A 16,071-nucleotide genomic window follows, 5' to 3' on the forward strand; every position below is an offset into this window, starting at 1 on the left:
TAATCTCCATTGGTTACTTTTAACACCTATATAAACACATCTAAAATTGTTACAACTTATTAAACACATCATACAAATCCTTAATTACTCACTAATCTTGTTTAATTATCATTTTAATCATTTTTTTTTTTTTGCCTAAAATGGGTGATATTGAAGGATCACCTGGAAGTTCAATGCATGGTGTTACTGGTAGAGAACCAGTTCTTGCATTTTCAGTTGCTTCACCAATTGTACCAACTGATACATCAGCCAATTTCAAAGTCCCTGTTGATTCTGAACATAAAGCTAAAGTTTTTAAATTTTATTCGTTTTCGAAACCTCATGGACTAACGTTTCAACTCTCATGGATTTCATTTTGTACTTGTTTCGTATCGACTTTTGCTGCAGCCCCTTTAGTCCCTATTATTAGGGACAATCTTAATTTAACTAAAATGGATGTTGGTAATGCTGGAGTTGCCTCTGTTTCGGGTAGTATCTTGTCTAGGCTAGCTATGGGCGCGATATGTGACATGTTAGGTCCTAGATATGGTTGCGCGTTTCTCATAATGTTATCAGCCCCAACTGTTTTTTGTATGTCATTTGTGTCATCGGCTGGAGGGTACGTTGCTGTGAGGTTTATGATTGGGTTTTCACTAGCAACGTTTGTGTCATGTCAGTATTGGATGAGTACGATGTTTAATAGTCAAATTATTGGACTTGTGAATGGTACAGCTGCTGGATGGGGTAATATGGGTGGTGGTGCTACTCAACTTATTATGCCTTTGCTCTACGATATAATACGTAGAGCAGGGGCAACCCCATTTACTGCTTGGAGAATCGCATTTTTTATTCCTGGATGGCTTCATGTTATCATGGGAATTTTAGTTTTAACTCTTGGACAAGATTTACCTGATGGTAACCTCGCTTCTTTACAGAAGAAAGGCGATGTTTCTAAAGATAAATTCTCAAAGGTCAGTGACATTCAGTACCATATCAAAATTCAAAAATATAACTAACATTTACGTTTAGCTAACGTTTGTTATCTGCATTAGATATTATGGTATGCTGCAACAAATTACAGAACATGGATCTTTGTCCTGCTCTATGGATACTCAATGGGAGTTGAATTAACTACAGATAACGTGATTGCTGAGTATTTCTTCGATAGGTTAGATTTGATTTGTTTCCCTAAACGTTATACAAACATCAATTAATAAAGAAATTGAGTCAATTTTTGTATGTAGATTTGATTTGAAGCTTCATACAGCTGGAATCATCGCTGCAACATTTGGCATGGCTAACTTATTAGCGCGACCATTTGGAGGATGGTCATCGGATGTTGCAGCTAAACATTTCGGGATGAGAGGCAGACTGTGGACATTATGGATATTACAAACACTTGGTGGTGTGTTCTGTTTACTACTTGGAAGGGCTACTACACTTCCTCTGGCTATTACTTGGATGATCATTTTCTCAATAGGTGCACAAGCAGCATGTGGTGCAACGTTTGGAATTATTCCCTTTATTTCGCGAAGATCATTAGGTATAATATCAGGTATGACAGGAGCTGGAGGCAATTTTGGTTCAGGATTGACACAACTACTGTTTTTTACGAGCACAAAGTACTCGACAGGAACAGGACTAACGTATATGGGGATGATGATCATCGCGTGTACACTTCCAGTAACGTTAGTTCATTTTCCACAATGGGGTAGTATGTTTTTGCCTCCATCTAAAGATCCTATTAAGGGTACTGAAGAACATTACTTCACTTCTGAGTATACTGAGGATGAGAAACAAAAGGGGATGCACCAGAACAGCATCAAATTCGCAGAAAACAGCAGGACAGAGCGTGGGAAGAAGCGCGTTGGTTCAGCACCTACTCCGCCTAATGTAACACCAAATCGCGTCTGATGAACTTACTTGCACTGGATGTTTGCATCAATGTAATAAATGTGTGTTGTAGTTTGTAGATGAGCCTTCATTTTGTATGTATGGTTAAATAGTATGTTATTCTCGCTTCAATTATGAAATAACTTAATTTGATGTAAACATCACGAGCGAATAAAAATGTATATATTGATTTCTTGGTTATGTTTGTACGTACATTATATATTTGAATGTTCCAGGAGTCTATGCTTTGTTGCTTTTTAAAAAAAATAAAAACACTCAATTTTAATTTACCAATAACATTTTGGAACATTATATTTATATTATATAGTTACCGTAAAATATTTTGTTCAGAAGTTATCTAATGCTTTATTTTGATTCCCTAATGTTCCATTATTAGAATAATAAGAGAAAATAATGCCATGAATATGTATAATTATCTTATCTGCAGTTCATATTTACATAAAATTATATAAATTAATGATAGTTAAATGATTTATAAAAATGGTGTCAGTATATTTGAAAGTTTTCAACTCATTACGGAGGTCTTCATAAAATTTTTTGAGAAAATTTTTTTGGGTGCTCCGTGCGTCAAATTTATAGGCTAATACACATGAAAAATCAGAAAATTTGAGGGAATCTTAGAAAAGGGCTTGTACATGCGGAAATAGCCATTAAAATGGTGTGAGTATACGTGAAGGTTCCCCAACTCATTACGGAGGCCCTCATAAATATTTTTGAGAAAAAATCATGGGTGCTCCGTGCGCCAGATCCATGGGCTAATGCACGAAAAATCGAGAAACTTTGGAGATTCTTAAAAAGGGGCTTGTAAATGCGAAAATAACGTTAAAAAAATTATGTGAGTATACGTGAAGGTTCCCCAACTTATTACAGAGGTCCACATAAATTTTTTGAGAAAAAACATTTTGGGTGCTACAGGAGCCAGATTCATGGATTAATACACACGAAAAATTGAAAAATTTTCAAGATTCTTAAAAAAAGATTGTAAATGCGGAAATGTGCCTAAAAATATGATTTAATTATACAAGAAAGTTCCCCAACTAATTATAGATGTCTTCATAAAGTTTTTTGAGTAAATTTTTTGGATGCTCCAGGCACCAGATTCATGGGTTAATGCATAAGAAAATCAATAAAATGGGGGGGGGGGGTTTACCTACTCTGGCGGGGGCATAGCTACCCTTTAGATAGGGTGTCCAATTGGACACCCTTCGTTAGAAAATTACATTGTATTTATAAGAAAATTAATAATTAAATGGTTAAATAACGCATTTTGAACACCCCGAAAACAATAAAAATTTTCTAGCTTAATTAGTGATTTCAGTCGTTCAACTCTTCCTAAGTTCTTTGCAACTTGCCGGATTCGATTCCCATTAAATGACTTCAATTTTTTTCCTTTCATTAAAAATTTAAAAGAATTATTTAGTTTAAAGTTAATAAGAAAATTCTGTTTATTTATTCCATTAAGCTACTAAAAGTAAAAATACTTTATATAAATTCTCTTTTAATATAACTCGTTTGATTTCATTATTTATTTTTCATTTCTCGTTGTTAGTCATCAGAGGTTTATGAAATGTTGAAGAATAAAAGTGATTTCACTCTAAATTGAAATATCTCTCTTTTTCTTAACGTGAACACTAAAGCTAAATATTATGTAGTTTGATTTTAAAAAATTTTGGTACAATTTAATTAAAAAATTAATCATTAATGTTATGTAGTTTGATTTACAAAATTTAAGTACACCAATTCTTTAAATTATTCTTATGAGCTATGAGATTTTTGGACACCCTCCGTACAATTTCTGGCTATGTCACTGTACTCTGGGCTCATTTGACATTGAAAATAGGTCATTTTGATCGTGATGACCAACTGGATCCGTAGATAAAGTCTTAACGGACGTTCATGTAATTTTTTGACAAAAATAATCTCGAAATTTTGAATCACTATAAAAGATCGTGGACTATAGCAGACGAAAATCGACAAAATAGGGGGTTTAACTGTCTTGGGGCTCGTTTGACCTTGAAAATGAACCGCTTGGGTTGTGGTGACCAATCTACTCCATAGATTAGGTCTTAACGAACGTCCATGTAAATTTTAGGGTGCTCTGGTGACCAAATCCATGAGTTTATACACACGTAAAAAGGGAAATTTGGGGGGATTCTTAATAATGAGTTTGTAAATACAGAAATGTGTATTTAAAAATTGTGTGAGTATATGTGAAGGTTTTCCAACTCATTAAGATGGTATCTTAATAATTTTTGAGAAAAAAATTGAGTGATGCGGGCAACATATCAATGGGCTAATATTAACACACAAAAAATCAGGTAATATGGTGGATCCTTAGAAAAGGTCTTGTAAATGTGGAAATGGACGTTAAAAAAATGTGTGAGTACATAAAGGTTTTCCAACTCATGATGGAGGTCCTCATTAAGTTGTTTGAGAAAATTTTCATGGGTGCTTTGAGCGCCAGATCTATGAGCTAATACACATGAAAATTAGAGATATTTGGAGGATTTTTTAAAAAAACTTTTAAATGTGGAAAATGGGTGTTAAAAATGTGTGAGTGTACGTGAAGGTTCCCCAACTCATTAAGGAGGTTCTTAAAGATTTTCGAGAAAAACATTTCTGGGTTCTTCGGGTGCCAAATCTATAGGCATACACATGAAAAAATCAGGGAATTTGGGGAACTTTTAAAAATGGCTTGTAAATGCAAAAATTGACATCAAAAAATTGTTAGTATATGTGAAGGTTCCCTAAATCATTACGGAGGTCCTCAGAATATTTTTTGAGAAAAACTTTTTGGTGTCTACGCGCCAAATTCATGGACTAATACACACGAAAAATTAGAGAATTTTTTAAAAGGGGATTGTAAATACGGTAATGGGTGTTAAAAAATGGTTTGAGTATAGTGAAGGTTCCTCAACTCATTATGGAAGTCATTAAAAAGTTTTTTTGAGAAAAAAGTTTTGGGTACTTCAGGCGCCAAATCTGCAGGTTAATACACACGAAAAATCGGAGAATTTGGGGGAACATTAGAAAAGGACTTTTAACTACAGAAATGGGCATTAAAATATTATGTGAGTATATGTGAAGGTTCCCCAACTCCTTACGGTGGTCCTCCTTAAGTTTTTTGAGAATTTTATTTTTGGTGCTCCAGGTGCCATAACCATGGGCTTATACACACGAACAATTCGGGAAATTGAGAAATGCTTAAAAAGGGGTTTGTAAATGCGGAAATGAGTGTTAAACAATAGTGTCAGTATACGTGAAGATTCTCAATCTCACTATAGAAATCCTCATAGTGTTTTTTAAAATATTGGGGTCTCCGAGCGCCAGATCTATGGGCTAATACACAGAGAAAAATATGAGATTTTGGAGGATTCATAATAAAAAAAACTTGTAAATACGGAAACGAGTGTTAAGAAAATGGTGTGAGTATATGTGAAATTTCCTCAACTCACTATGAAGGTCCTCATGAATTTTTTTGAGAAAAAACTTTTAGATGCACAGGACGCCAGATCAATTGGTTAATACACGTGAAAAATCGGAGAATTCAGAAGATTCTTAAAAAAGTGCTTGTGAATGAGGAAATGGAAGTTTAAAAAATCGTGTGAGTATATGCAAATTTTTCCCAACTAATTACAGAGAATTTCTTGAGAAAAATTTTTTTGGTGCTCAAGGCGCCAGATCCATGGGCTAATATACACATTAAATAAATTGATAAATTTGAGGAATTCTTAAAATTGGGATTGTAAATGTGGAAACAGACATTAAAAATGATGTGAGTATACATGAAGGTTCTCCAATTCATTACGAAGATCCTCATAAAGTTTTATGAGAAAAATTTCTGAGTGCTTCGGGTGCTAGATCTATGGGCTAATACACACAAAAAATTGAGAAATTATAAAAGAAAGGTTTGTAAATGCGAAATGGACATTAAAATTGTGTAAGTATACGTGAAGGATTCCTAACTCATTATATACGATCACATAAAGTTTTTTGACGATGAAAATTTGGGTCCTCCGAGCATCAAATTCATGGGCTAATATACAGGGAAAATCGAGGAATTTGGGGGATTTATAAGAAAAGTCTTGTAAATGCAGAAATGAGAGTTAAAAATGGTGCGGATATACGTTTAGGTTCCCCAACTCATTACGGAGGTCCTTGTGATTTTTTTGAGACAAAAAGTTTGGCTATTACATACCAAAAAGCAGAGAATTTGAGGAATTTTTAAAAAAGGGCTTGTAAATGAGGAAATTGACATTATAATAGGGTTTGTTTATGTGAATGTTCCCTTAATTATTACGGAGATCTTCATAAAAAAATTTGAGAAAAATTTTGGGACCTAGGGTGCCAGATTCATGGACTAGTACACAAGAAAAATGGGAGAATTTGAATTTTTTTTTAAAAAGGACTTATAAATGCAAAAATGGACATTAAAATGGTGTGCATATACACAAATGATACCCAACTCATTACGTAGGACCACATAAAATCTTCTTAAGATAAAAATTTGGGTCCTCTGAGCACCATGTATATGGGCTAATACACATAAAAACAAATAAATATTAATGTTTTTTTTAAAAAAAAATGGATTTGTAAATGCGAAAGGTTGGTTAAACAAATTGTGTGAGTAAACGAGAAGTTTATCCAACTCCTTACACAGATTCTAATACAGTTTTTTGAGAAAATTTTTTAGGTGTTATGGGCGTCAGATCCATAAGAAAAATTAAAGAATTTAGAAGATTTTTTAAAAAGGGATTGTAAATGCAGATATTGGTGTTAAAAAATGGTGCGAGTCTACATGAAGGTTTCCCAACTCACTGTGGAGTCCCTCATAAAGATTTTAAGAAAAAAATCTATAAGTACTCCGGGCGCCAGATCCATAAGCTAATACACACGAAAAATCATGGAATTTGAAAATTCTTAAAAAAGAGAATGCGAAAATTGACGTTAAAGAATAGTTGTTATTATACGTGAATGTTCCATAACTCATTACATTGATCCTCATAAAGTGTTTTGAGAAATACATATGAAAAATCATGGAATTTGGTGGTATCTTAAACAAAGGCTTGTAAATGCGAAAATGAGCGTTAAAATTGTGTGAGTATACGTGAAGGTTCCTCAACTCATTACGGAGGTCCTCATTAAGCTGTTAGAGAAAAAAATTGGGTCCTATGAGCACCTGATTCATGGACTAATACAAATGATAAATTATGCAATTTAGGAGATTCTTAAAAAAGAGCTTATAAGTGCGGAAAGGGACGATAAAAAATGGTGTGAGTATACATGAATGTTCCTTAACTCATTATAGAGGTCTTCATGAAGTTTATTGAGAAAAATTTTTGGGTACTCTGAGCGCCAGATAAGAGGCTAATATAAATGAAAATTTTAGAAATTTGGGGTATTCTTAGAAAAGAAATTGTAAATATGAAAATGGGAGTTAAAAATAATGTGAACATATGTGAAGGTTCCACAACTCGCTACGAAGTTCCTTATAAAGTTTTTGAGAATTTTTTGTAGGTGCTTCAGGCGCCTGTCCATGAGCTAATACACACGAAAATTGAAATTTGGAGAATTCATAAAAAAAGAGCTTGTTAAGGAGGTCCTCTTAAAGATTTTTAAGAAATCTTTTGGGTGTTTCGGGCACTAAATGCAAGGGTTAATACACACAAAAAAATCAAAGAATTTGGAGAATTCTGAATAAAGGGCTTATAAATGCGGTAATTGGCATTCCAAAAACAATGGTGTGAAAATGGTATGAGTGTACGTGAAGGTTCCCCCACTCATTACGGAGGCCCTCATATATATTTTTGAGGAAAAAATTTGGATTCTCTGGATGCCAAATCCATAGGCTAATACACACGAAATATCAAGGACTTTGGGGGAATTGTTAAAGAAGGGCTTGTAAATGCGTAAATTGACGTTAAGAATAATTTTTTAGTATACGTGAAGATTCCCTAACTCATTACAAAGGCCCTCATAAAGTTTTTTGAGAAAAAATATTTGGGTGCTTAGGGTGTTAGATCCATGGAATAACACACGAAAAATCAGAAAATTTTGGAAATTCTTTAAAAAAGGACTTGTAAATGGGAAAATAGATATTAAAAATGGTGTGACTATACGTGAAAGTTTCTCAACTCATTACGAAATTCATCATAAAGTTTTTGAGAAATTCTTCTAGGGTACTTCAGGCGCTAGACCTATAGATTAATACACACGAAAAATTGGAGATTTTTTGGGATTCTCAGAAATGGGCATTAAAATTATGTGAATATTCGTGAAAGTTTTCCAATTCATTACGTTGGTCCTCCTAAAAATTTTTTGGTAAAAATTTTTTATGTACTCCAAGCGGCAAGATCCATGGGTTAATACACACGATTAAATGAGAAATTTGGGGGGATTATTAAAAAGGGCTTGTGAATTCTAAAATGAGCATTAAAAAATTGGTGTGAGCACACATGAAGATTCCCCAACTTATTACGGAGGTTGCGATAAAACTTTTGAGAAAAATATTTTGGTGCTTTGGGCGCCAGATTAATGGGCGCTAATACACACAAAAAATTAAAGAATTTGGGGGATTCTTAATAAAGGCTTCTAAAAGCGAAAATAGGTATTAAAAATATGTAGTGAGAATACATGATGACTTCCCAACTCATAACGTAGGTCCTCATAAAGTTTTTTGACAAAAGAATTTTTGGGTGCTTTGAGTTCCAGATCCATGGGCTAATATACACGAAAATTGAGAATTCTAAAAAAAAGCTTGTAAATTCATAAATGAGCGTTAAAAAAAGGTGTGAGTATACGTGATGGTTCCCTGACTCATTATGTGCAGGTCCTCATAAAGTTTTTTAAGAAAAAATATTTGGGTGCTCCCGGCGCCAGACTCATGGGGTATAGCACACGAAAAATTGTAAATTTTAGGGCTCGTTTGAACTTGAAAATGTGTCTATTTTCCCCTCAGGACCAACTCACGCAATTAATAAGGTCGTAATGGATGTCCATTAAAAATTTCGTTCAAAATCAAATGAAGATCTTGTATCACCAAAAATCCATAGATTATAGCACATGAAAGTAGTAAAATTTGGTTTTCCCGCTTTGGGGCTTGATTTAACTTGAAAATGTGTTTGTTTTTCTTTTGAAACCAACTCATGCCATTAATAAGGTCTTAACGATGTCTATGAAAATTTTACCGATAAACAATAGATCCTGTATGACCAAAAATTTATGAACTATAACACTTGAAAAAGTTTCACCGATAAAATCAGTTTTTCCCACTTTAGGTCTAGTTTGAACTTAAAAATACATTTGTTTTCCCCTTGGGTCAACTCTTGCCATAAATAAGGTCGTAATGTACATCCATAAGAAAATTCGGTCAAAAACAACTCGGCTTCCGTTATCAACAAAAATACATGGATAATAGCACTTAAAAATTGATAAATTTGATTCTTCCCGCTTAGGGGCTCGTCTATACATTAAAATGCATCCATTTACCCCTCTGGACCAACTTACGCCATTAATAAGTTCGTAAGAGATGTCCATGAAAACTGTTGGCCAAAAACAAGGTTGATCATGTATCACCAAAAATCTATGAACGATAGCACACGAAAAACGAGAAATTTTAGATTTTTCCGCATTGAAAATTGTTTGAACTTGAAAATGTGTATTTTCGCCCTTTCGGAACCAACTCATGCCATTAATAAGATCGTAATGGACGTCCATGAAAAATTTCAGCCAAAATCAAGCCCGGATCGCGTATTACCAAAAATGCATACACTATAGTACTTGAAAAATGGTAAATTATGTTTTCCGCGCTTTGGGGCTCGTTTGAATTTGAAAATACGTCTGTCTGCCCATCGGGACCAACTCATGCCATTAATAAGGTCGTAAAGGACGTCGATAAATAATTTTGGCCAAAACTACGTCAAGATCCCGTATCACCAAAAATTCATGGACTATAACACACAAAAGATGGTAAAACTTAGTTTTTTCCACTTTGGGGCTCGTTTGAACTTGAAAATACGTTCGTTTTTTCTTTGAATCAACTCACGCCATTAATAAGGTCATAATAAACATCCATGAAAGTTCAGACAAAAACAAGTCTGAATCTAAATTCATATACTATTGCACACAAAAATATGTAAAATTTTGTTCTTCCCACTTTGGGGCTCGTTGAACTTGAAAATGCGTCTTTTTGCCCTTCAGGATCATCTCACGCCATTAATAAGATCGTAAATCACGTCTATGAAAACTTTGAAACAAAAAAAAGTTGAGATTTCATGTCACCAAAAATCTATGGATTATAGCACAGGAAAAATAATAAAATTTTATTCTTTCGGCTTTGGGGCTCCGTTGAACTTGAAAATGCATCTATTTTTCCCTCGGGACCAACGCGCCCCATTAATAAGATCTTAACGTATGTCCATGAAAAGTTTTCGTCAAAAAAAAATCGGCCTCCTGTATCATAAAAAATCCATAGACTATAACACATGAAAAATGGTAAAATTCAGTTTTCCCTCTTAAGGGCTCGTTTAAACATTCAAATGTGTTTGTTTGCCCCTCGGGACAAACTCATGTCATTAATAAGGTCGTAACGGACGTCCATAGACAAAAAACAAGTTGCGATCTTGTATCACCAAAAATTCATGGACTATAGTACACGAAAAATGGTAAATTTTGGTTTTTCCCCCTTTGAGGCTTGTTTGAACTTACAAATGCACTTATTTGACTCTCAGGACAAACTCACGCCATTAATTAGATCGTAACAGACATCCATGAAAAATTTCGGTCAAAAACAAGTCCAAAGCCCGTATCACAAAAAATCTATGGACTATAGAAAACGAAAAACAATTAAATTCAATTTTTCCTGCTTTGGGGCTCGTTTAAACTTAAAAATGTGTTTGTTTGCCTCTCGAGACCAACTCATGCTATTAATAAGGTCGTAACAGACTTCCATGAAATTTCTTTGCCAAAAACAAAGAAGTATCCCGTATCACCAAAAATTCAAGGACTACGACACATGAGAACGATAAAATTTAGTTTTTCCCATTTTGACACTCGTTTGAACTTAAAAATGCATCTTTTCATAGTCAAATACTTCTGAATATGAAATTTAATAAAGCTCACTAATGAATGACAAAAATCGCTATGCGCCTTTTTAACATATATTTATGCGCTCTTTGTTTAAAACATAGTCCGCCAACCAAATTAAGGAAAATTAACACATATTAATGATATTCAATTTTGGTCACTAAGGCATTTTCGAAGAATACATTAAATTTTAAATTTCATGTCAAAAGAAATTCGTCAATTAAATTCAAAAAAATTAGTATATATTTATAAACATGTAAACAACCAAATTCATGAATTTGTGTTTCATAACCTCAAAGACCAAAATAAATTATCATTAGTCATAATATTGCATATAAACAAGTTAGATTAATTTATTTAATTTGGTCTACGACCTAGAATATTTAAAAAGTTAATTATTGGACTTTAATCAAATAATTTGATGTCATGATGGCTACTTTTGTCTCACTTTAAAATCAAATTAAATCATCGAAAATGAAAGCTACGGCACCGTATTTGCCGTACCTTAGTTGACTTCAATCTTAAAATATGTTTTTATTAATTAAACTTCTTTTGATTTCTCTTAATTATATGCTCAAATGACTTCAAATTTTTCGGTGTCTGATATTCTTTTTGAGGACAGATTAGTTTAAATTATTATCGAGAAGTTTTATTTTTGAAAATAAATTGTTTTAAATAAAAAAAATTCATTTTTTAGGATCGCTCGAATCTAAGACCTACTATTAAAGGTTGAGTGAATTTATCACCCCATCACGATTAAAAAAAATTCAAAAAAAATTATAGTATCTTTTCTTTGTGCTCATCAATTGCACAAAAGAAATACATTTTATATTCAACTTTGAATTTTTTTTTAACTTTTATGAGATGATTACTATAGTCACGAAAAAAATTTATGACTTATTTTAGATCATAACTTTGATATGTATTTTTTATATCTTCACATAAATTAGGACAAACTAATTTCAATTCTGATGATCTTATAGATTTTTTTTTTTCAAACCAATTATCTTAATAAGGGGTTGCTCTATCTCTATCTTGTCTACTTTGTTATTGTCAAAAGTCAAATATTCATTATTAAACTTTTAGTACTATAAAGCATATTATAATTATATGGAATTAATTTATCCTTCTATATATATATATATATATTCCCTACTTACTATCATCTAGCAAACATATATATCTAGCTTCTCCTTTCTTTATACAAACTTATAGTTATATTTATTTCATCACAAAAAAAAAACTTTAATTAGCTACAAGATTCGTTGTTGAATCATTCGTAGATAAAAGATCCCTTTGACGATAGATTTTGTTGTTTAGCTACAAAAATAATTCGTCAACGCTAATTTCTGTTTTTTTTTTAGTGTTTTACATGATGATGGGGTTCGAGAGGTTGATGATAAGGTTGAAGATGAAATTGAAAGGATCATCCACAAAAATCAAGAAAGAACTTTATGATAAAATTGAGAAAAGTGAAAGTATGAGAGTGGAGATAAGGAGTAAGAAGGCTCAAAAACTCAATGAAAAAACACTCAAAATTGCGGATTCCCCAAAAACTAGAAGCTATACTTTCTAGTACTGTATATCTCGCGAAAACAACTTCTCCATCTCATACAAGATAAGCGTAAAGTCTGCGTATGCTCTAATATACTCTTCTCAGACTCCACTTATAAACTGCATTGAATATGTCATTGTTGTTATTGTATCCCTCGGGTACAAGAGTTATGTAGGAATTATAATGCAAGAATTGTTTACTTGTTGAATAATAAAGAGGGGATCGATCGCTATGTAGTGAATAATAATTTTGTTTAAATATTATTTTGAGGGGTTGCTTAATTTATAGGCTCCTTTTGTCTTTAGTTACTCTTATCTATGTTTAGAAAATGCATATATTTTTATTCTACGTTCTATGTAATTTGCATATAAATTTACAAATTGATTAATGAAACACAAAATGTGTGCTTCTCAAAAAAAAAAATACTTCATTTTTTCGAAAAGTACTTCTCGAAACCTTGTTGGGAATATCTCATCAAAAGGCAAGCCTATCGTGAATTATATGTTGGGATCGAATCCACACACACACTTGATGAATGAAGAACACAAGAACTTTCGAGAGAGATCTAGAGAGAGAAAGAGAGAACCCAATAGTTCGTGGTAACACCCCATGGGTAAACTTCCACGACGGTGAGGTATATATTAATGATACAGAGTATAAACAGTTACAGAGAATAAATGGAGAATAACAGTACATCAAATATTAATCAGGCTCCACAACCTAACATTTGAACTTATAAATAGGTCAATTAGAGTCCGTCAACCAAATGAGTCATATACTAAAAGGAAAATGTTATTGCTCATCAATTATATTTACAAAACACACAAAAAAAAATTACATTACATAAAAAAACAAAAAAAAACAATAATGTATATGGATTCATGGTTGTATTTATGAATTAAAACAACCAATCATACTCCACTAATTAAACATTATAAAATACATTCATTAGTTTTATAATTTAGCCACTATTGTCTAATAATTCAAACATGTTCTGGACTACTAGAGTAAGTTGAAGTGGCTATAGATGTAACAACTTGTTTTTTCCCACGTTCAGAACGGCTATTTTCTGCAAACTTAACACTTGCAAGATGTAGCCCTTTTTGTTTTTCATTTTCTGTCCATTCTGATTCATAATAATTTTCTTCATTATATTTTCCATCGTTCGATGCTGGAAAAAACATACTCCCCCATTGAGGAAAATGTATAAATGCCACGGGTAAGGTACACGCTATCGCCATTAAACCCATCCACGTTAGCCCCATACCAGTAGAAAATCGCGTAGTTGAAAAAAATAATAATTGCGTTAATCCACCACCAAAATTGCCTCCAGCACCCGTGAGCCCAGAAATTAGGCCCAATGATCTCCGCGATACAAAAGGAATGATACCATATGTTGCACCACACGCGGCTTGGGCCCCGATTGAAAAGAGGATCATTGAAACTATGGCGATGGGTAATGATTCAGCCCGCCCCAACCAAATACAAAAGGCTCCGCCTGTTGTTTGGACTATCCATAAGACCCATAACCTTCCTCTCATCCCGAATTTTCGGGCTGCTAAATCCGATGCATAGCCCCCGAAAGGACGTGCCACGAAATTTGCCATCCCAAATGTTGCAGCTATCATTCCCGCGGTGTGTAGTTTCAAATTGAACCTATCAACGTACGATCAAAACTATCAGATCACTTATAAGATAGCTACAGAGCTCGCAATAAGTTGTATACTAATAGTGTATACAAGTATATATTGTATACTAATAGTGTATATAAGTATATATTGTATACTAGTAGTGTATATAAGTATACATTGTATACTAATAGTGTACATAAGTTGAATTCAACGTGCAATAAACTGAAGTAACGCGATAGATTAAAAAAGCTTACTTGTCGTAAAAATATTCTGCTATGACATTGTTGATGCAAAGCTCAACCCCCATGGAAAATCCATATAAGAGGAAAAATACCCATGTCCTATAATTTGTCACTGCATTTCGAAGAACCTAGACATAAAAAAAAAAACGAAAAAATCAGTCCATATATATATCTAACGTGTTAGTAATATATAGCGATTACATTTATTTGTACGTGTATATACAGGAGCGGAATCTAACCTTTGAAAATTGATCTTTAGTAACATCACCCTTTTTTTGAAGAGTACTAAGGTTTCCATCAGGTAAATCTTGACCAAGTATTAAGACCATAAGTCCAATAATAATATGTAACCATCCAGGAATAAAAAACGCGATACGCCAGGCAGTGAACGGAGTAGCCCCAGTTAATTTAATTATATGAAAAAGAAAAGGCATGAGGAGTTGTGTAACACCACCTCCCATATCACCCCACCCTCCCGCCACACCGTTAACGAGTCCAATAATCTGACTGTTGAACATAACACTTGTCCAGTATTGACATGACACGAATGTGGCTAAAGAAAATCCAACTAAGAATCTCATAGCTATGTATCCCTCAGCATTTGAGATAAATGCAACAGAGAAAACAATAGGGGCAGTTAAAAGATTGAGAAATGCACAACCATATCTTGGTCCAATTAAGTCACATAGTACACCCATGATTAGTCTAGAAAAAATACTACCGGAAACTGACGCAACCCCTGCATTACCAATATCTGCACGCGTTAAATTGAGATTGTCCCTAATTATTGGAACTAAAGGGGCAGCAGCAAAAGTGGATATAAAACAAGTGAAAAATGAAATCCAAGCTAAGTGAAAAGATCTCATGTGGGGTTGTGCAAATGAAAATATTTTGATTGATTTTGCTTTGTGTTCTGAGTCAACTGGCAAATCAAATTTATTGGATTGGCTATTATTGCAAACATTTTGAGAAGTGATAGAAAATGCAAATGTTTGTTCTCTGCCTAGAGGACTTTCAAAAGTAGCCATTTTTTGGTTATAAAAAAAATTTGAAGGCTTAAATAGGGTTTAATAAGCACAAAGGTTGATGTTTGATAGTGTGTTGTGATTATTTGGAAATGTTAAGTGTATGGTATTTATAGGAGTTTTAGGGAATTTTTTTTAGTATTTTTTTTTAGGGGAGTTGACATTGTAAATATCACACGTATTGTACACATTGGCATCACATGGTATGTTTTTTTGGTAAAATAAAAGAAAATAATTATACTACTAATATAAGTGCAGTCTACTTATAATATTTAGGAATTATATTCAATGCAAACTTCACTCATGTTGACCTATCAATCATGGAAGACATAACTTATCTAACAACTTATATATCCATCGAGTATTACATCCGATAAAATGGTAAAGATTCACTCAGAATCAGATGTTTCAAGCATGCTTACGTTTTGATTGAGTGATGTTACATTCGATAAAATGGTAGTAAATTTTCTATGATGCAAATTCGATCTAGAGATAGTCAAATTTCGAAGGTAATTTTAAAAGTTATAAGGTTAAATTAAAAACAACAATGTTGAATACACTCACGTCGATTCTCTAAAGTTCGGCCCCTCACATTAATTCTATGAGTCTCTCGTCCCCGTCTCATTGAATGACAACAAGGA

The 16,071-nt window shown here is 33.2% G+C and overlaps 2 protein-coding genes across 2 annotated transcripts; one reads left to right on the plus strand and one right to left on the minus strand.

Moving 5' to 3' along the window:
- Nucleotides 1-101: 101 nt before the first annotated feature.
- Nucleotides 102-2,094, plus strand: LOC107003511 (high affinity nitrate transporter 2.4-like). The gene is made up of 3 exons (XM_015201855.2): nt 102-950; nt 1,032-1,147; nt 1,224-2,094. Exons 1-3 carry the CDS (start codon nt 141-143, stop codon nt 1,891-1,893), a joined length of 1,596 nt encoding a protein of 531 aa, XP_015057341.1. The 5' UTR covers nt 102-140; the 3' UTR covers nt 1,894-2,094.
- An 11,382-nt stretch (nt 2,095-13,476) lies between these two features.
- LOC107003512 (high affinity nitrate transporter 2.4-like) lies at nt 13,477-15,477 on the minus strand. The gene is made up of 3 exons (XM_015201856.2): nt 14,645-15,477; nt 14,418-14,533; nt 13,477-14,188 (listed from the first exon to the last, which is right to left on the minus strand). The coding sequence occupies exons 1-3, from the start codon at nt 15,431-15,433 to the stop codon at nt 13,516-13,518; spliced, it is 1,578 nt and encodes a 525-aa protein (XP_015057342.1). The 5' UTR covers nt 15,434-15,477; the 3' UTR covers nt 13,477-13,515.
- Between the last annotated feature and the right edge of the window lie 594 nt (nt 15,478-16,071).

The sequence above is a fragment of the Solanum pennellii genome, chromosome 11 (assembly GCF_001406875.1).
Source record: "Solanum pennellii chromosome 11, SPENNV200".
Taxonomy (NCBI): Eukaryota; Viridiplantae; Streptophyta; class Magnoliopsida; order Solanales; family Solanaceae; genus Solanum; species Solanum pennellii.